Below are 20,240 nucleotides of genomic sequence, written 5' to 3'. Positions count from 1 at the left end.
AAAGAGAGGGAGGACAAAAAGGGGTTACTTAAATACCAAGTTGCACGGTGAGCGAAGCCAAAAGCAAGCTCCAAGCACAATTCACACACCTCATTAAAAAAAAATAAATAATAACAAGAGGTTAGGACACTTGGTGCTGTTCAAACCCAGCACTGGATGTCCAGACATGACTCAGCGCTGATTACAACAGAGCCTCGTGGCAACTTTCTGCAGGGTGACCTGGCCTGAAGTGATTTCATTGTGATAACGCTTAGTTCATTGAAATAATAATTAAAAACAAACCAAAAAACCCTTTCAGATTGATTTTGCAATGGCGGTGCAACAAGAAGCCAATCCAAACACAGAAGAGTTTTATTTTTAATTACAGAACTAAAAAAGCTAATAGTTTATTAACATAAGGTGGCAAATTAAAAGGAAAATGCGAGGACTCCTTAATAAACTCCACTGTAAAAATGCAAGAGACTTGTGCTTTACACGTTGCCTTGACATGTTACAGGACAACAAACCCTGCCCCTCTCCCCCTTCTTCCAAGGACTATTGAGAAATACAGTGACAGACTCCAGCTGAACCTCCAAACAGCTGTTCTAAAGCAGATACTCATTGCAGACATCTCCAGCTCCAAAAGTCTGCGTATCACACAAATAAAAAGCAAATTTAAATGAGAAATAAGCAGAAAATTAATTCTAACCATTGCCATCTACACCGCAGAGTTTGCTTTTTACAGAGCAGTAGCTGAATGCAAACATTTGATAGATCAGACATTCACAAACACAGATCCATTTTTTACTTTTCACCCCATTTCCTTTCTTTCCCCAGCAACTCCCTGGCAGCCCACACAGTGCCCACACCCCACCAAAGCACAGCTTTGCAGCTTCCCCACGGCTAAAATTCTAACTCCACCACTGCGAAGCATCCTACGCCGCACGTTCTCATGGCACGATGGAGCGAAGCTTCAGAGAGCTTTATTTAAACCAGAATATACACAAGCTGTACGCATTTTACTTCCTACAGGGTTCTCTCTCTTGGAAAACCACAAATGCTTCTGTCAAAATACTGTTTTGAAAGAGCAAATTCAAGCATATGGATGAACATCTACGAACAGTGGTTTCCCTTCCACTATGGCTTGAAAATGTTTCTGCTTGCATTGATGTTTAAAAGTGTATCTACGCTCATTTTGTCTCTAGAAAGTGTTTTGAGGCTAAAAGTGAAACGTAGTGACACGTGTACGCATGGGGCAGCACTGCTACAGCAGTAACCACTGCGCCTTCACATTTGGAGAGATTAAGAGTGAAATTCTCTGTAAACAAATGGTACAGCAACATTACGTGATCCAGCCGGCCGCATCCGAAGGACGAGCGTGCTGCAATGTACAGCAGACCCTGAAGTCAGCCTTGGCTTGGCAGTACTCAAAGGCTTCGCCCTGGCTCAGAAAACTAAGGTGCAGGCTGTTTCTTTTGCCAGAACTTGAGTACAATTTGATTTCCACATTTAGCAAAAATTAAAAAAAAAAGTGATTTATTACGTTATTGCAGTGGACGTTTTGGCAGAGAAAGCAAGCGCACTGAAGTATGCATCTGTTATTTCCAAAAAAAGCCAAACAATCTCAGTGATCTGGTTTAAAGAACTGGCCTGGACCGCACAGAAGGCAGCGTTACATTTGGAGAGAGGAGGAGGAGGGCAGAAAAAGCACACTGGGGGCACGAGACACAGAGAAATCTGCAACCAGCTGTGCTGGTTTGTTCTGAAGAAATTCTAACGGAAAAAACTTCAGGAAACTAATAGCACAACCCACTGTGCTACAGCAATATTAAAATCACATCCTTGTAATCCACCAGGTTCGCAAGCTATGAGCAAAGATTCAACAAATTCAAGAGGAAAAAACGAGGACGTTTTTGCTTTAAGCTTCCGTTGGTGGCAGTGGATTGGAGGAAATCCTTCAGGCAGCAGCAGAAGGAATTGCAATGGAAAAACCCCAGGCTGCCAGCAGGCATCGCTGCCACCTCGTGGGTACCGCTCGCGGACAGACGGACGCACACACCGAAATGAAGACAAGCATCTCGTTTTCAAGTTGATTTTTGTAAATGGAAAAAAATGTATAAAATCTATCCATACATTAACAGATACAGGAAGTTACACAATCCAGTTTACACCTAAAGGAACAGCAATCAGTCCATAATAAGAACAGGGAAAAATTCCAATGCTGTAACTTGTCAGGGGTCACTACAGGGCAGAGAATGGGTGGGTTGGGGGATGAGGGGTTGCTGGCCTTTTTATTTTTGTTTTTTGCTGTGTGTGTGCGGATAAAACTGGAGACCTTCCCTACTTCCAAAGCAATGAGACAATTTCAACAGACATGTATTAGGAATACTTTTGAAATGCATCTGACTCTAGCATTAACACTGATCATTCAAAGACTCATGTTATTCCAACACGAGGTTTGGATACTTTTGCCTCCAGGAAAGGGCAATGGACAGCAGATACCACCCGAGAGAAATCCTGCACCCGTCATAGAATTTATAGCATTGATTAAGGATTTTTATCCATTCTGGAACGCTTAAAATCCGTGTATCCTCAGCTCAGACACATACAAAGCATGCAGAGACGGTTACTAACCAAGGAACATCTAGGAGGCTATGGAAAATGCACCAGTGGGCATTGGTCTACTTAGTACCGAACTCACGTCGACCGCTGCATGCAAGCCACAGCTGGCAACAGTTCTCCCCTTGCACCTCCAGTTACTGGAGGGCTCAGAAGACAAGGCCTGAACAAATGGGCATGGAAGTTCAGGTACCGTTTTAAGGAATAGAACAGAACAAGAAGCAGGGGTGTTTGTGGAAATGCCTGCCCTGCTACCGCTGTACCTGTGGGTGAGCAGTGTCAGTGCAGGGCTCCGAAAAGATGCCTGGCTGAATTGTAAAGAAACAGGTAGGCACCTCGAACCATGAAAAGACAGACCTGTGTGTTGTACAGGTGTATTCAATATACACACACAAAGCAAGACAGTAAGCTGTGCTCATTCACCCAGAAGACTGCACCGTTTTTTTCTGAACACACAGAATGGAAAACTGCTTTTCAAAATAACAACAACAACAACAACAATAATAATAATGCAGAAGTGCAGAGTCCAGATTTCTGTGTGGTCTGTGTTAAAAATAAAAAACAAGAAGAAAACCAACAGATGAAAGAATAAAAGCTAATGCTGTAAAGACAACTACTCCCTTTCAAAGCAAAGGCCACATAAAACCGTGTTGCTCAGTTTGGTTTTTACTTCATGCCACCTGTAAACACAAGACTGGATATTCAGTTTCTGGGAAGAAATTAAATTACTTTTACATCCAGAGTAAAAGGCCCTCCTCTGCCTGGATCACAGATCATCTCGGAAAAGGTAGCTGGGGGATGGTCTCCTCTTCAAATTTGCTCATTTCATTAAAAAGGTCATATCTGAACCAAAGAGCTTTCCATAAAAGCACATGACATTTCTTGACGTTATTTCTGCCCTCTGTCTCTAAAGCCTGCTAAGGGAACTAACACTTTCCATTCCTCACCAACAGATACATCACCTTTTTGGCACCACGGGTGGAATTTCTTCCTAATGTATAATTTTACTTTATATGTAAGTCGATTGTCTAATCATGCAAATCCAACAAATTCCAAAAAGTGCCACAAGACAGCTTAACTCTTTGCAATCTACTACCTAGCTTGTATACTGCCATAGGAACCTCCTCAAGAAGACGCTATTATCCTTACTTGGATCTGACAGTGTATTTCATATATGGCATTTCAACTTCTCTTTCTGGGGGTAGAGAATCGAAATCCAAGACATGATTGCATTAATTTTTGTTGTTTTGCTCTCAGAGCTCTGAAACGCACGGCGATTTCTTTGATTAGTTGAAGAGGTCTTCACTGAACAGCCTGATTAGAGAAAAACGTACTGATTCAATCAAATAGAAAATAAAGACAAAAACAGGTAGTGGTAGGTTTCTCAATCTTTGCTCCTGTCCTTGAAGACTAGTTTAGAGTTTCACTGCTACTGCATTTTCCCCAGCTGGATCTTCTTCCAGGCTTCTGATGCTGTGAAAATGCAGGAGTCGAGGATCCCAGCTACAGTAAATGTTCCCCCAATGATGGCACATATCTGAAAAGTACAATAGAGGAAACAAATGTCAGTGATGAGGCAAACATTTACGCAGCTTGAAACTGAGGGGAAAGATATTGCCTACTGTAGGGTGTCTTTTGGAAGCACAGTAAGAATTGGGTAACGGTACCGGGCATGTAATTACGTGATACTCATTCAGGAAAACTGTTCTCTGCAGTGGAATAACTTAGTGCTATCTGGAATCATTGTAGCCTAAGCCAATCATAAAACCCAGCTCCTAAGAGTGTACAGAATGAATCCCGTTCCTTTCTAGGCTAAACTCCACCTAACAGAGCTTTCTAGAAGCCCTGTGTTGCTCATGTATTCCTACTTCTGTTTTCTATTATAAATATCACGGCCTTGTAGTCTTTTCCCTATTTCACAAGATACAGCATTAGCAGGCAGGCAAAAGACACTTAAATAGCATGTTAAGGACAGTGACTAATAGAAAAGCATAGCTACCAACAACACCTACAGCTAAGCCTGTCTAACACTTTCCATTACAAGCACTGCTTACTAAAGCACTGCCAACTTAACTGTTTGTGGGCCAAAGTTTTCCATACAAGATGTCTTGGGTAGAATGATTTAAAAAAAAAAATCAGCAAAAACATAGAATCATTTTCAAGAAGACAGGCAAAAAAACTAGTCTCCTGATTATCGTAACAGTTGAAGTCAGTTCCTGAATGACAGAAGAACACCAAAGTATGACATTTCAAACTAAAGGTACTTCTGCTTGGAGCACCCAAAACCAGAGGGCACCAGTTTCAGACTTTGCAACACACTGCTTCCATTCTTTTAGCTATGAAATAAGGACAATGACATAGCTACCTCCCAGGGAAACTGTGAAGGAAAATGCATTTGAAGTGTTTAATACTATGACGATAGCTGTCTCTAAGTCCTTGTGGATACACACAGCTTGTGTGCTGGACCAGATTCATACAAAGCACCTGTCAGTAACAAGGCAGCAGGCAAACCCTGAGTGATGGGAAGAAATGCTGCTCGCAGGGTGCTGCCCCACTGCGTGCACTGAACAAGACTATGCTCACATGGAAAGAATGATATACAGTAATGAAACCTAATAACATTTAACAGCCAAGTTAAAATTACACAAGACCTGGCATTTCATAACGCCCACATTTTTGCCTTCATAATTGCTGTGCTCTTTGAATTTGGTCTTCTACACGTAATTCACTGTGTAGGATTAGGTGGCTCTGAGAGTGAGAGACACTGTGCCAGTGAGGGCAGGGCAAGACGCAGAGCTTATCTCCTGAGAAGGGCCTGCCTTGGGAAAGGGGATCTTGCTGTGACCAAGAAGCTGAGAGGGAGAGCAAGGAAGCCCAGATTAGTAAGCTAGAGCAGCAGGGAAATTCAACACAGCTAGCACAGAGGGGAAGCGGAGCCACACTGGACCTACTGTGCATCCCCACAGAACACTAAATCCATGGGCCAAGTGACACGGAAAAGAGTAACAGAAGAGCAAGAGCGTTGGGTTCAGCAGGGAGTCAGCAGCGGCAAGAAGTACACCCCTCATTTACACGTGTATTTATAACTACGATATTTGTGTCCAGTGAGTGCAGCGTGATGAGGAGAAGCAGCAGACATAGCAAGGCAAGGTAAACATGACTTTCGCATGAAGGTTGGCATTCCAGAAGATAAAGGCTGCAGAAACCAGAGCACCAGCCCAAGGCAAAGCTAGTAATTTTAGGGGACAAGTCCAGCTCCTCCCCTCTGTGCCCCCCTCCACCTGCTGTCCCCCTCTGTGTGATGCAGGGTGACTTTTTGGGGAAAATGACAGCAATGGACTTGGGTTATTTCAGTTCCGGGCAGCTCAGCTGACAGGATATTTACACCGCAAACAGAAAAACTGTCCAACACTAAGATTCTGCATCATATGGTAGGAAAATCTGATTCCAGTGCGGCACTGCAAGCGGGGGGGAACAGAAAAAATATATATTCATCTGCACTGTACCACTCTGTAGTGCACAGTGTTTATGACTCACACACACCTGGCATTTGCTCGGAGCCTGCCTCCCAGCACGCACACAGCTCTGCTTTGTTGTGACAAAAAAAGGCAGCGCTGGGGTTGGTCTCTAGGTCAGCACAGAAGCTGCACCGTCACATTTCCCAGTCATCGCCATCTGAATGCTCACAGAGCGCCGCTCCTTCGCAGCGCGGGAGGAAGGCAGGCATCGTGCACTCATTCATATTTAATGGAGTTCTACACTGGGAATGATGTGTGTTTGGCCCCATGAGTTTGACTCAGGCCTAACCATTAAAAGAGGAAGGAAAGGAATAGTGAAATGTAATAACTACAGAACGGAGAGACCGTGCAACGTGGGATACACAGGAGGCTTCTTAACAGAGTATTATTTTTGTGTAGTGGCTGGTGCGCAGGCTGAAGGACACCAGTGGGTATGGAGGAGGAAAGGCAGCAAGACAGATGACAGAAAGACAAAAGCGGGACATGTGATTGTGGAACTCATCTTATGAGATGCTTTAAAACCTGAAGAGGATTTTAAAGGTCAGAGGAGACCTGTAGGAGCACCAAGTAATTCCCGATATGGTAAGCTGCAGAATTCCACCTAGAGATTTCTGGCCGACCTGCAGCACGTCTTGTAGAACATCACTATGTTGGCTGTAAAAAATCCATGGACTGAACCTGTGCTACCTGTTGGCAATAAGCCCCACAGTGGAAATAACTCTCCCTGTAACCATTTTTTCCAATTATTTCCAGCTTAATTTCTTTCATACCCAGTGGGCTGACCGGTCCTCTCATATCAGGAAAAAATCTTTATTCTTGTCTTGGATTTTGAATGTTTCACCAGAGATTTACCTTGTTTTCAGCCTGCTGTTCCCATCCAGCCTCTACACCAACCTCACGATAAAACCCGTCTTTCAGCTGGGCCACTTACATGAACTCATGAATTTTCAGCAGCAAAACTTTCTCCCTTTCTCCATAACCTCAACCACAAGTCCATGAATGACTTCTCTTTACTGGGAAATACCTTAATTTTAAGCAGTATGGTTTAAGAGGCACAAACTCCTGCGTTTAACACTGTGCCAGCTGAGTGTGGTTAACCTCAAGATCCATGGCAAATTCACCATGTGGCATCAGTGGTAGCATTGACTTACAAGCAATATTCTCACTTAGTACTGAATTTTTTTAAAGCCTGACATGCGAAGTAAAATCAATCCCAAACTAATGCCTTTGTCCTGCACAGGAAGCACCCCCAGCATGGTATAGAAAATGAGAATAAGTCCCCATACCATGAAAGCCATGGAGCAGATATGAGTCTGAGTGCTGGAACACACAGCACAGTGGTTCAGCTGGGAATACAGAAGACCAGGGACCAGCACTAGGCATGCCGTCCTGAGCAGCACTGAACTTCTTGGAAGGCAAACATAATACTAACAAAGGGCATCAGACAACCCTCCCTGCAGCAGAAATTCCTTTGGCTCTCTATTCATCTATCAATACCCATCTCACCTGACTGCTCCATGTGGGATTGCCCTTTCTCAGCGTCCTTCCAATATCAATGCTGTTGACCCTGACAGGCAACCAGCCACACGCTGTGCTGCATTTCCAACCCTGCTAATGCTTCTTTTAAACCCACAGGAGTCTCCCACATCCCAGGACACATTTCAATTTGCTGAAAGTCACACAGGTTCCCTAGCAAACAATCTGCTCGATGAAAGATGCCACAGCACCCACTCAAAGTTTGTGTGCTTTTCTAAATTAAGCAGCTGCTGCTCAGAAATAGATGATGAGTTCCCATAGACTCCTTGGGCAATGACTCCAGATGCCCCAGCACATCTCTTCCTGGGCCAGGAAGCTGCATCCTCTGCTGCTGATTGTGATCTGGTCTCCAGAGCAACTGTGATGCAAAAGGCCACACTGGAGACACAGGAAGGGGCTAGAGCAGTGGAAAGGACAACAGAGCATATCATGTCATCAAAACAGGGCAAGGAAACCCAGGACAAAAGGTGCGTTAATCCCCTGCAGCCCCGCTTCCCTTCAGCTTTGTCAGGGCCACCTTGAATACTGTAAAGTTTAAAGTGCAGCACGCACCAAGCCAAGGCTGCCCTAGCATAAAGCACTCCCAGCCTAAATGAGTGCAAGAGAGGATCTGCTGCACCAGATGAGCCACGCTGCTAGCCATGCTACAGCATATATGTAACAAGGATCTGCCTCTACGTCAGACGCCTCTGAAAGGGGCCTGGCAAAACCGTATGACACACAGTGTAACAGCTACTGCAGATATTGTCATCCATATGTCTCCGTAGGAATGATGTTAAATTGGAACGGCCTCAAGTGAGCTGCTTCAGATTACAGCCATTTAAGACCAACATAGATAACAAACAATTCTAAAACTTCTTTGGCAGCCGAGGAGGCAGCACACAACTGCCTAACTTTACAGATGGGACAAGGCAAAGCTCTAGCTGGGTGATATCAAATCCAAAGGTCATTGTGGCAATCAGTGAGGAAAGCCACTCCTGTGAACCCTGTATGTGAATTCTGAAGCATGGCATCACATTCAACAAAGATGTCATCTAAATGCATTCAATGCCAGCAACAGACATGACCGAAAATAGTGCCAGCCGTTCCTGACTTCTAAATGCTGCTTCCTGATAAAAACACCTCCACACTTCCACCCCCAACAAGAAGCTGAAGAAACCTAGGAGAGTATGTTGTTAGGGAAAGATGTAGAGGCAGTATGAGATGCCAAGTCATAAAATGCTGATGTTTGGTCTTTTTTAGGATTATGTTTTGAAGCCAGGCAGACGTGCTGAGAAAGTCCTAAATTGTGACATTTAGGTTTTGCTTCAGGCCCCTTTGTCTTGGTATTTGTATATCCCAGAGATCACACACGTCTCTGATGTTAAGTGAAAGGAACTTAGTGTTCATCAGAAGCTGTAAAATCAAAATCCTTAAGTGCAACATAGCCACACTGTTTATGTTACTTCCTATTAACATATTCAAACAGTTTAAAAATCAAAGTCCGAGGTCATCATTCCAGCCACTTTATTAGCTACTTCACATTCTACCATGCCTTACTGGCACAACAGACTGCAGTTTAAATGTTAAGCTGGTTTCCTCAGAACACGTTTTTTTACATATCTGGAAGATCTTGAAATAACTTTTCGTCTAGTTAGCAGTTTGGGCAGTACAGCTTTGTTACAGATACTGAGATCAGTACTGCAGGATGTTATCTGGATGGATCAGAACATAGCTGGTCAGGAAAACACCTCTGGTATTTTATGATGCAGCTCTTCTCCACTTCTGCCTAGGAGGACACACCTGGAACTGGCATATCCATATTAAACCACACAGCTATACTGAGTTAAACAACCACCCTGCCTTCTCTGCAAGTTAGGCCTCATCATTAGTAAGGCAGCTTACCACAGCCTGCTTTACTGCATACCTCGTTAGTTTACTAGTTTCTGGCATGTTGCAATCGTGTTCTCTCTGCCTAGACAGAGTTTGGTGCTTCTGGAACAGGATAATTTTCTTTCTTCTTGTGCTTAACTATTAAATCAAATTGTCAAGAGCGTAGGATTAGCCAGTTACCTCACTTACACTTCAGTACAAGCGTGGCGATGTACTGTTCGCTTCCAATCATGTCACAATGCTCTGAAGCAGAAACTCAGTTCTTCTGGGAAAGTAAGGCTCCGAAGAGAAATGGAAAGCATGGAGGAGAAAGAAGAACCAGAACTTGAGAGTAACTCACCGATGTGATAAACCTGTACAAAGGCTGCCGCCTCTCTGTGTATTTCACTGTGATGGGACTCAAATCATAACGAAACCAGATAGCTGGGATAATGCGGCCAGTGTGACTGTAGGCTACGTACTCCTAGAAAAGAAAGCGGAGAAAAATGACACAGTGTGAACAATCCCACTCTGCATACAGCGTCTGCAATAAAAACGCTTCTGTGAATCTTCATTTACTGTTCTGTACTAAAGATCAACTGAAGAAGTAAACAATTAACTCTGGTATGACGCTTTTTTCCCTATCCTTATCAAATAGGAAAGCAATTTCTTCGTATTCTGACTGCGATACAGCTGGGAACAGAGTGATGGTGCTTAGTAGTGAACAGCTTGTCACCGATTCCTCTAGCGTAGATCTGCTCTACTTAAATGCAAGGAGTCTGTAAATGGTTGTAGATGAAATTTTTGTACTGTCAGTATGTAAATGATTAAAAAAAACATCAAACAAACAGAACTTAGTTTTCAAGAACATGAAAATCCCTGCTTGCCTGCGCACTCTGAATAGCAGTCAGCAATTCCTGTCTGTGAGGCCCCTTCACACTGGAACCAACAATGTGAACACTTTGCCCACTCGGTATGAATTAAGAAGAGCAATTTAAAATGGATCCTTTAAAGACTCATTTCGTACATTTAAAAATCACACTGAAAACCAGAATGCAACTGCATACGGAAAAATACTGGCAAAGGTTCCAAAAATATTCCAAGCTGGCTGAAGACAGACATCTTCAGATTTCCAGTGATAATCTCATTTACTCCACTTCTGTAATAACTGCTACAGTGCAATGTATCAGCAATGGGACAATACCCTGTTAAGAGCAACGCTAATGTAGAACAAACACTAACATCAGCTGGGCATCATCTGGCACATCATTCTGAGCTAATATTTTGTCTGTGCTCTCAATTTCAAAGATTAGGGCACTGATTTCAACAGACAAGAAAAATAATAAAAATCTGTTGAGGACTCAGCACAGAGCCAGCAGCACGTGCATAGCACACCCTGCATCTTTACCCAGTTGTTCTTCCCTTCTTTTATCCCTATGACAGGATTGCCAACTCAGATGACCTTTTCAGTTTCAGTTCTCCTTCCTGCAGAGGCAAAGACAAGCTCATATACTTTGAAAAGATGAAGAAATGACAAACAATAGAACACCCACGAGCACGATACAAAAAAGACTTTACTCTCCATGAGCTCAGAGGGAACCAATGAAACAGCATCAGTCTCCTTAACTGATCACATATAACTCCCAAATTTCCCTCTAGTCTTTTTTTTTTTCCTCAAAGATAATAAAAGCAGAAGAACTGTGCTGAAATGCCAGTTTGAGTGTTTTCGGGGCTCTTACTGCAGACATTCTGCAGAGTATGTTAAGATAGTGGCTACTTGGGCAAGTGGGGAAACAGAAGACCTAGAAGGTAAAGGGGGAGAGAAAGCAGCCAGTCACACCTCCTTCATCTCGTCACGCTAGCCAATCTATGGCAGACTGTTCTAATGGCTTCCAATTTCCATTTCCCACTAATAAGTACCAGAGTCAAAGACTAAACACAGCTGTATGAGCATTTTATTTTTAATGAGAAACTGCAGAAGCAGCACTGTTTTTCCATGCTTCCATTTTGACAGAACTGGCTTCATTTTTTCTTTCCTCTCCCCTTTTCCCCACCAATAGTTCTGCCGCAATGAGTCAGTCTTGGCTGAACTTGCAACCATAATCACAGAAGTGTCAAAAGCTCCTGCTGTCTGTTTTCCAGATTGCTTTCAGAACTTGTGTCGCAAGAGTCTTATCACAATAGCAATGGTGACATTAAGCAGAAAAAATATACTGTATACTGAACAGAGAGAGATCTCCAAGTCACTGGGACACACTGTACAAGCAAACCCCAAAGCTGCAAGACAGGAACACTAATCTGAGAACTAGTCCCCGAGATCATGTGCTTGAATCTCAGCTATGACACACTAGTAGTCATTAGACACTAGAAGAAGATTCTAGACTTTCACTTAGCACCTGAATGGCACATTGTTTTTAATTGAATGAGAAATTTTACCTTAATAAGTAAATAGGGTCTCTCCCCTCCAGCCTCCCAACACACTGTATTATTATATCTACTTATATCTATTTATTGTAAAGTTACAACAACTATCATAATCCACTACAATAAAGCAGGTGACATGAACTAGTCAAGTGTTACACATTTGATGCTGCAGATAACACTGTTTAAGTTTCAGAAATCAATTTTCGTAAAATGCTAAAATCTCTGAACAACAATGTTCTTTTCTCCTAATTCAGAGTGTTACCTTCTACATTTAGCCCATATAAAAGTAGCTATATAAATCTATCTTCTGAGTTAAAAAAGGAGAATTGAGAAATTAATGAAACGCACTAAAAATGTTTATGTAAAAAGCTGAGATCCACTAGTGGTAAAATCTTTAAGAAAGTTGCTCCCTTGGTCAGCTAAACTGACTGACAGTTCTGTAAGCCAGCTTCAGTGTCCCACGTTTTGATAATTTATTTGCCTGACACATCCATCACAACTGAGACTGTTTTATTAACAAAACTACAAGGAAGTACGCTCAGCAGGATTCCAACTTCCATTCAAATCCCTTTTGACTCGAATCACAAGAACTCCTGCAGCACGTGGAAATCTTCCACATAATTTACAGAAATCTATGTTAGCCAATCTGACACATGAGACAATTGGGAATAACAATACTGTGCACTAAAAGAAGACCAATATCTGCTCTGTACTGCCCTCACAACCCCAATCCTAGTAAGCACCAACACCAGGAGCAACAGCAAGCCCTGTTCTCAAGAGCTTCAGTTCCTCCTTCTCCCAGCAGAGGCTACTGCTCACCTACAGACAAATGTACACGGCTGTAGAGCAGATGTGTAAGAGAGAGGAAGACTGATGACTGAAGATCCTCCATGCATCCACTGGGCTGCAATGAGGAGCATCTCGGACAACTAACTGCTTCTTTACCTTATTAGCGACCGTATATTGGTAGGAGTATCGCTGCTTGCCGCTCATGTCTTCGTACACTGTTGGGACTATCTTCAGTATGTAGTCATGAGAGGCTAGAGCTGTGGTCAGAAAAGGAAAGTATAAATCAGCATTCAGAGAAAGGAATCGCAGCCTCCATAACATTTCAAAGTAAACATGGGAAATCAACTAAAACACGTAAGCACAAAGAAAAGGTCGCTCCTTCCTCCCTATCTTTTAAGTTTGGGTCACTTGAAAATTCCTACCTGTTTGCAGCTATAAATGACTGGCACCACAAAAAGCTGTCCCGGTTAGATCAAGAACTAGCTCAGGTTAGAACTGCAGCTCACTCTGCTGCTTCTGACAGAAAGTGCTGAGGCACCACGACTTGTGTGGTCCCATTTCTTCTGAGCATCCAACTTTATTTCTTTCTCTCCTTCCTTCTCCCGCAGCTGATAACAACTACTCAATCCTTTTTCATTACTTAAGTGGCTAGGGCCATTTTTAATTTTATGTCTGCTGAAACAGTTTTAAAACAGAATTTAAATTATTTTTCTGCAGAATCCCTTGGTTAAGTGTAACACAATGACACTTAAAAGAAAAAAAAAATGCTGCCTAGCTTCAGGAGCAGCCACAGAAATTTTGTTCCAATAAATGGACAAGACTAAAATCCTGTAGAAACCTGAAGAATTTAAGGAGAAAAACTAGTCTGAATTGTGGCAGGCGCTGGAAATTTCCTTTTTTGTTGCTGGTCATGAAGAAGGGCAAAGAAAAAAAATCTATTCTCCCATTCTCTGGGTAGAACTTCAGGCAAGAGCAAACTTACAACTTAAGAACGAGGAAAAGTTTTAGTTGTAGTTGCTAGAGTAAAGGAGAGCTATAAGAATATAATGTGGATTTTAAAAAAATCGGTATTCTACAGCAGATGGTTATATTAGAACTGGAGAAAGTATCCAGATAGCAAAAGGACTGCAAAGGACCTTTTGGACCCAAGACTTCTCTTCTAGTGCTAGAGAAAATGTAAATGACACTCAGTAATGTCTGGGTCATTTTGGTTACAGAGAATTAAGGATTTCCGGACACACCAGCGTTGCATGAACAGCCTTGTTTTCCCTCGTGAAGAGAGCAGCTCAGATCTGTAATCACCAAGAATACGTACGATTTGAGCTGAGTTTGTCTGCTCCCTCCAAAGCATTGAATGCTCCGTGAACATTCTGGACCTGGAAAGAAGAAAGACACATGAATGAGTCCTGTTCTAACTTGGCAGTCTTGACCTTCACTTCCCTACCCTACCCTGTTACAAGGACATCAGCCTGATTCAGCCTTTCCAAAAACAAAGCCTCAATGCAGTAGAGGATGACTTGAAATATTTCTCAGTGACCATCAAGCCAGGGTTGGTTCCAGGGAAAAAAAGTTGATTTCACAATGTTTTACGAGATGAAACTCCACAAAGCCACTCCAAAGCTAAAGGAATTGCAGCTGGAAGAGGCCAGTTGTGAAACTTCACTGGAGATATTACTTAAGAGCTTTGCATAGTTAACTGTGAAACTCACCTATCGGGCTGAAGGGAAATAAATGGGAATCAGATTCAGGATAAACTCTGGAGTCTTCATGCAAAGGTAGCTCGTGTCAGAGCAGTTTGGTTTGCACAGCTTTACTCATTAGCCCTGCCCTCACGCCATGCACAATATGTCCTTGGAGGTGAGAAGGTCACATGCCAGCACTGCCATCCATTCAGCTTTTCCTGCAGCTGGTCCCAGGCATTCAAGTATCTGTTCACCCAGAATAACAGCATTTCCACCCCATACCTTTCACATACTCTGATCATCTGGAATCTAGCATCCACCAACAGAATAATCAATTTGTGAACTCTCTAGACAACAAAAACACCACAGCAAGAGCTGTAGATTAGAAGTTGCATCTTTCACAAAACATACAGAAAGCTACAGAGAAAGGACAAATACCTCCACAACCTAGAGATTCCTGTCCTTAAGCTAGAAAACGGGGAAGAAACATTCAGAAGAAGTATTTGGTCACGAATGTGTGAGTTGTCATGTTGTAAAACACACCAACAGGACAATGCACAAGTATTTCCTTCCTAGATCCTCGAAACAACTAATAGCATGCGGATACATTTCTTTCATCCTAATGCCTATTTTCCTGTTCTGAATGCAATGGAGTAGGTGATGGTTTGGAGGAAGAAGCAACCGACCTAGTTTCTCTACTCACACAGAAAACTAAACTAAAGACACAAAACTAACAGCAAGTTCAACTTGCAAGGTGCTGGTAACAGGCACAGAGAAAAAGCATCAGCAGAACCTTCTACAGTACCTTCCACTCTGCAGGGATTACAAATATTTTACACAACCATTTCCAAACTACACTTACAGACCATATATTCTTTACTTGGTTATTGTGTATACATGGACAATGTCAGTATAAAAAGCTTACAAAGAAAGAGAAGCCGCCAGACTGGGCTACAGTATTAAGTTCCTTTCTCAGTGCTGCTGAGAAGTAAGCAGCTTATTGCGTATCTGGGCCAGAGATGTTAAGGATCCCTAAGAACACTCGAACAGTAAATATTTGAGTTGCTGCTCAGTAAACAGCCGTGTCTGTCCTGCGAGGTACGTGTATATCTGGGCTCATGTTCTAGTCCCTGGCTCCCCAGCGTCCACACTCCTGTTTATATGTAAGAGCTGTTCGCTGTGTTGTCTCCCTGAACAAGTTTGAAAAGCTGCAAGTTACAGGGCTTCCACATGGACACTGCCACCAGACATCTCCACAGCTGCCTGCTTCTGTGTCGTCAGGTCCTTGGCTGCACCTGCCTCTCCTGCCTTTGCAGCACAGATGGCATCTGTAACTCCCTGCCTGTCGTTTTACCACAGTTTTCCTCATGGAATATTCTGGACTCCCATTACAGTACTTGCTGCCATAGATTGCTAATTAATCACTGCACTACAAAGCGCACAGGTGCGTTCCTTGGGGGAACATTAACTTGTTTGTACCTTGTTAAGTACCCGGAGGGACTTCAAGAAGCAATAAAACTTAGGGCACAGTAACAAAATTGCTTTGCAAGAGAAAACAAGCAAGGGTGTATAGCCAGACGTTCTCAGGACTGTAATGCGGCGCTAAGGCCAAATCCTGTGCTTTGAGCAGCAGTAATGGAAGCAAAGGAAGTGTATCAGTTGTTCATTAGAGACAACACTTGATCCGCCCATGAGATGGACCTCCATAAGATGCTTGCCAGGCCCCTGAGCACCTCAGACTTTAGCCTCTACAAAGGCATTCAAAGACATACAACTTGACTAATCAGGCAGAGTCCAACAGCAGGCTAAAACAACTTGCAACAATACGACTATAAAGGGAAGACCTCTTGCAAAGGTTAAAAACTGTTATTATTCAACACAGAAATCTAGCACTCAAGAGAATTTTACAATTTCACAGAATTTCAGGGGTTGGAAGGGACCTCCTACTTCAAGTAAAGAAACATCATGCTTCTTTACTTGGTTACTGGTCATGCAATAACCTTTAGGTCTTGTTTACATTAGGAAAAAATCAACAAGAAGCCTGCCACCATTATACACTAGCTATTATGAAGAACTGAAGCTCATTCAATGCCAGACAAGATTTGAATCTTTATTTCAAACAGACTGTTCTTTCTGGAGAACACAGTACGTCCCTTAGCGGATCCTTCTGACAGGGCAAGCAACATCCTACAAAGAACTAGGTCTCAGCATTTGACACAAGTGAATGAGACAAACTCCTCACTCTCTTTAAGAAATACGAGCATATATTACATCAAAGCAGGTGGAGACAAAGCAAAATTTTTAAAGATGTATCTACATAGCTTTAAAGCTCTCTGTATTTGCTGGCTCTCTACACTGCTTGCTGAGTCTTGATAGCACCTGTTCAGTGAACACAGCCTTCTTTAATTTGTGCTGTTAAACTTATGTTTGCCTACAGGATCAGCAGCACCTACATGCTAGATGATGAGTAGTTATTCTGGGCTTTGAAAAAACTAATCAGAGCTTGTTCAAATCATGAGTCAACTAGATGGCTGCAGAACAGGTTTCTCACTGCCAGCATGGAAGACGCTTGCTCCTTTGCCCCCAACTGTCCAGGTTTCTCATCTCAGTGATGCTGACTTGCAGCACGGAGAATTAAAGCTACATCATGAATTGGGCTGTGCTGCTCAAGGACTCCACGATAAAACAATGGGAACAGTGCCTTATAGCACCGATTTCCCACACAAACTGCAGAACTCCCTATTAGCACTTACCTAATATTTTTCATAATCTCAGTGTGCTTTACAGACATTAAGCCAAGCTTATTTATATGCTAATATTTCAGCGTTCCCACACAAGATATTTCCTAAAAGAAGCCGGGAGCAGAGTCAGAAGACTACAAAGCAACGCTTAGACTTGTTAGCATGAAAAAAGGTTTTGGAAGTGGGTGTACAAGAAGTAGACTAATGAGACGTCTATGCTGAGGAAAGAAGATTACAGAGAGACTATGGGTAAGCAATGTTTTGGGTGAGTCGCAAACTGGGTGTGCACATATACAACTCCCACCTGTGATGCTAGCTCCTTGGAAGTAGGCTAGAGAGGTGCTGTAATCTGTCCTCATTGAGAAATCAGGAATTATTACATAACTTGCAACACCTGGTGAAACTCTATCCACAGGGCAAGTACACGCGTTCAGCTTCTTCCCAGCTGGGAACTGGTAAAACACAAGTCTAACTTGTGTTTCACAGAACAAATTTGACTAATAGGTGTCTGCTATAGAAGTACAGTGACATACATTAAAAAGAACTTGACAGGTGCTATGGTAAAGACAGTAGAGAGCACATATCCTCCCTCAGTATACTCGCTGCTACTCTGCAAAGAAAGTCAAGATATATTTGCTAAATTAATACTAAAAACAGTACTGCATGGTATTTTACAGAGCCACTCCTAGCAGGAACATAACCACAGTTTTCCAAAGGCTCTTTCAGTTTCAGATGGAGAAAGCAAAGTTACTCTATGACGAACACTGCTCTTCCCTGAAGTGGTGGCATGTAAAGTTTGCAAACTCTTCTGGACTGAATGCATACTGCATGAATGCATGGGATGGACCCAGGCAGTTCATTCTTGTCCTCCCCACACTGTACATGGCCCTTCCATAAAACCAAACAATCCAATATCAAAGTTACTGTAGTTGCATTCAATCCCCTAGAGACAGGGAATTTTCAGGGAAGCAAACTCACCTGTAACTTGTCCCCAAATGAGAGCTTGTGGATGATGTGAGTCATGTCAGGATTCTGAGGCTGCGCAGTGGCACTGTGTGTTGACACGTGAAAGTTACCAGGGACCTAAAATTAGTCAAGACAAGGAAGACAGGATTTCTCATTTTATCCCTCAAGGCATTGCTAGGCTTTGTGATACGAAGTTGAAATGCCTGGATCCATCCAGCCTAACAAGCGGTATCTACATAACAGTGGACAACTTCTGGAATGTTGGAGAGAGGCTCTGAAATACCTTCCTGCACTTGACCAACACCACCATACTGCACGCAGGGCAGAGATCTGTTACATCCCAGGAGTCAGTCTCTCTGCTGCTGACCAGGAAGTGATGAGTGGATCACTCCCAGCTCTAAGATTCCTAACACTCAAGGCTATGCCTTTCTTCCCCATTAAAATACGATTCAAGTCTCTCAGTAAGCACTTGCTTAACATTTTACTCCCACATCTCACATTTGTAAATGGGCCCGCTGTTGCAGAACATCCTAAGAAAGCTATGCATATTTTTTTTACTGTAGTACCAATCGTGAGATACCTCACATTTCAGAAGATTGGTGGTTTTCTTTTTACATAAAACTCATTCTTAGCCACAAAAATTTGGGGGCATCCTATAAAGCAAAGCCAGATCTTCATCTTCTAGCCCTGGCCCATAGCTGGCTTTTAGCTCCTGGTTCTCCCAGTACAAGATTTTGTTTTTGTTTTTTTGGTTTTAATTCAGAGAAACACAGTTTTGAAAAAATAAAGATTTCACGTAAGGACCCAATTCCGAGGCAAAAAATGAGCACTGGCGTCATTCTAACTGGATAACTCTAGCATGCATGAAGTTTTCAGGTCACCAGCCCTACACTGTGAAGTCTTTCAACAAATTCGATTCCATCACTGTTACAGGAAGTGCAAGACTTTTTTCCTAGGGAGAAAAGGGCTGGAAATTAAATGGTCTTGATTTGCAAACCCTTTAACAACACTAAGAATCAACCTGACACAGTCTCAGACAACAGCAGGACAACAATTACATATCAGGTGCCCAGTGTTCTCACTGTAGAGCTTCAATGTCAGGGCCAAGAGAGGCCACATGCTGATTACATGTGCTTTCAGGAAAGCGAAATTAAATGACTTGATGTGCAACAGTGCACTCTGGGAACACTTTCAGGCATGGGCATAAGCTGTGTCATCCACAAGCTCAGTAAACAGGGTGGCAGAGTCTGCAGTAAGTACACACAACGTTACCTCGTTCTACCTCTCCAGGTTTGATGCCCTGCCATGTAGTACCATATGCCCAGGCTCTAATCAAGCCAAGAGTTACTCCTATCACTAACTTCACATAAGCTCTTTAAAAAGGGGTGTGTCTTTGTTATGTAAGCTTAGAGTCCCACAGAACAGTGTCCAACAGCAACGCACAGTCACATTTCAAAGCAGGGCCGCATCCCACTCTAGATGCTAGCTCATACAGAAGCCTGTAAAATTCCTGCCAAGGGACTGAAGACTTTCTTTCTCCTCAGACATGAGGCTCAGATTTTCATCGCCAGAAGTCCCGGAGTAAGTTCCCTCCTTCTATACCCAGCCACTATATGAGACCACACCATTAGTGGCTTTGCACAAACGAAGCAGAGAAGGGAGCTTCTCATGCTCACATATGGCTGCCCCCTTCTGAGTAGTTTTGGTGAGCAGAATGCACCATGTACACCAGAAAAAGCCCCAACTGTTTTAGCACTGCACTTTTGGGATTAGCAGAATGAGAACTACCTACCTTTCTAGAATCCCCTTCCCAGTTTTGTGGACTACCAGCTGCCAGTAGTTTTGGTGACTTAGAGGTGAGGAAAGAAACATCATTTTTTTAATCCCTAATCCCTTCCATGTCACAGAATCAGTAAGAGGTTCTGCCTGTTATTTTTAGATGAGATTTAACATGACCTGGGCGGGGAAGAAGGAAGTAGGATTTTGTAGCCTGTGGTACATGAGGAGGCGTGAATAAAGGGTGCGCCCTTCTTAGGACATCAGTGGGCCCCACCACTGCCTCCCCCACCCCATCTAGTCATCTCCAGCATTACATAGCAAGATTATTCAATCCTGAACACACCCATCCCAGAGAG

General features: G+C 42.9%; 1 protein-coding gene and 1 long non-coding RNA gene across 3 annotated transcripts in view; one reads left to right on the top strand and one right to left on the bottom strand.

Annotated features, from left to right (window-relative positions):
• The window catches only part of ERGIC1 (endoplasmic reticulum-golgi intermediate compartment 1), a 58,992-nt gene continuing 39,085 nt past the window's right edge, over positions 334-20,240 (bottom strand). For both annotated transcript variants that reach the window (XM_021410452.1, XM_021410451.1), the window contains exons 6-10: positions 18,118-18,222; positions 14,032-14,092; positions 12,873-12,973; positions 9,865-9,987; positions 334-4,135 (exon numbers count right to left, since the gene is read on the bottom strand). In XM_021410452.1, the coding sequence (XP_021266127.1) occupies positions 4,028-4,135; positions 9,865-9,987; positions 12,873-12,973; positions 14,032-14,092; positions 18,118-18,222 (498 nt within the window). In that variant the 3' untranslated portion in view covers positions 334-4,027. The remainder of the gene's footprint in view (positions 4,136-9,864; positions 9,988-12,872; positions 12,974-14,031; positions 14,093-18,117; positions 18,223-20,240) is intronic.
• Positions 8,032-19,371, top strand: LOC110405277. The gene is made up of 3 exons (XR_002442777.1): positions 8,032-8,119; positions 17,223-17,388; positions 18,274-19,371. It is a non-coding gene; the product is annotated as an uncharacterized LOC110405277 (long non-coding RNA).

This window comes from Numida meleagris, chromosome 12 (assembly GCF_002078875.1).
Source record: "Numida meleagris isolate 19003 breed g44 Domestic line chromosome 12, NumMel1.0, whole genome shotgun sequence".
Lineage (NCBI taxonomy): Eukaryota > Metazoa > Chordata > Aves > Galliformes > Numididae > Numida > Numida meleagris.
This window is presented reverse-complemented; position numbering and strand designations above follow the sequence as displayed.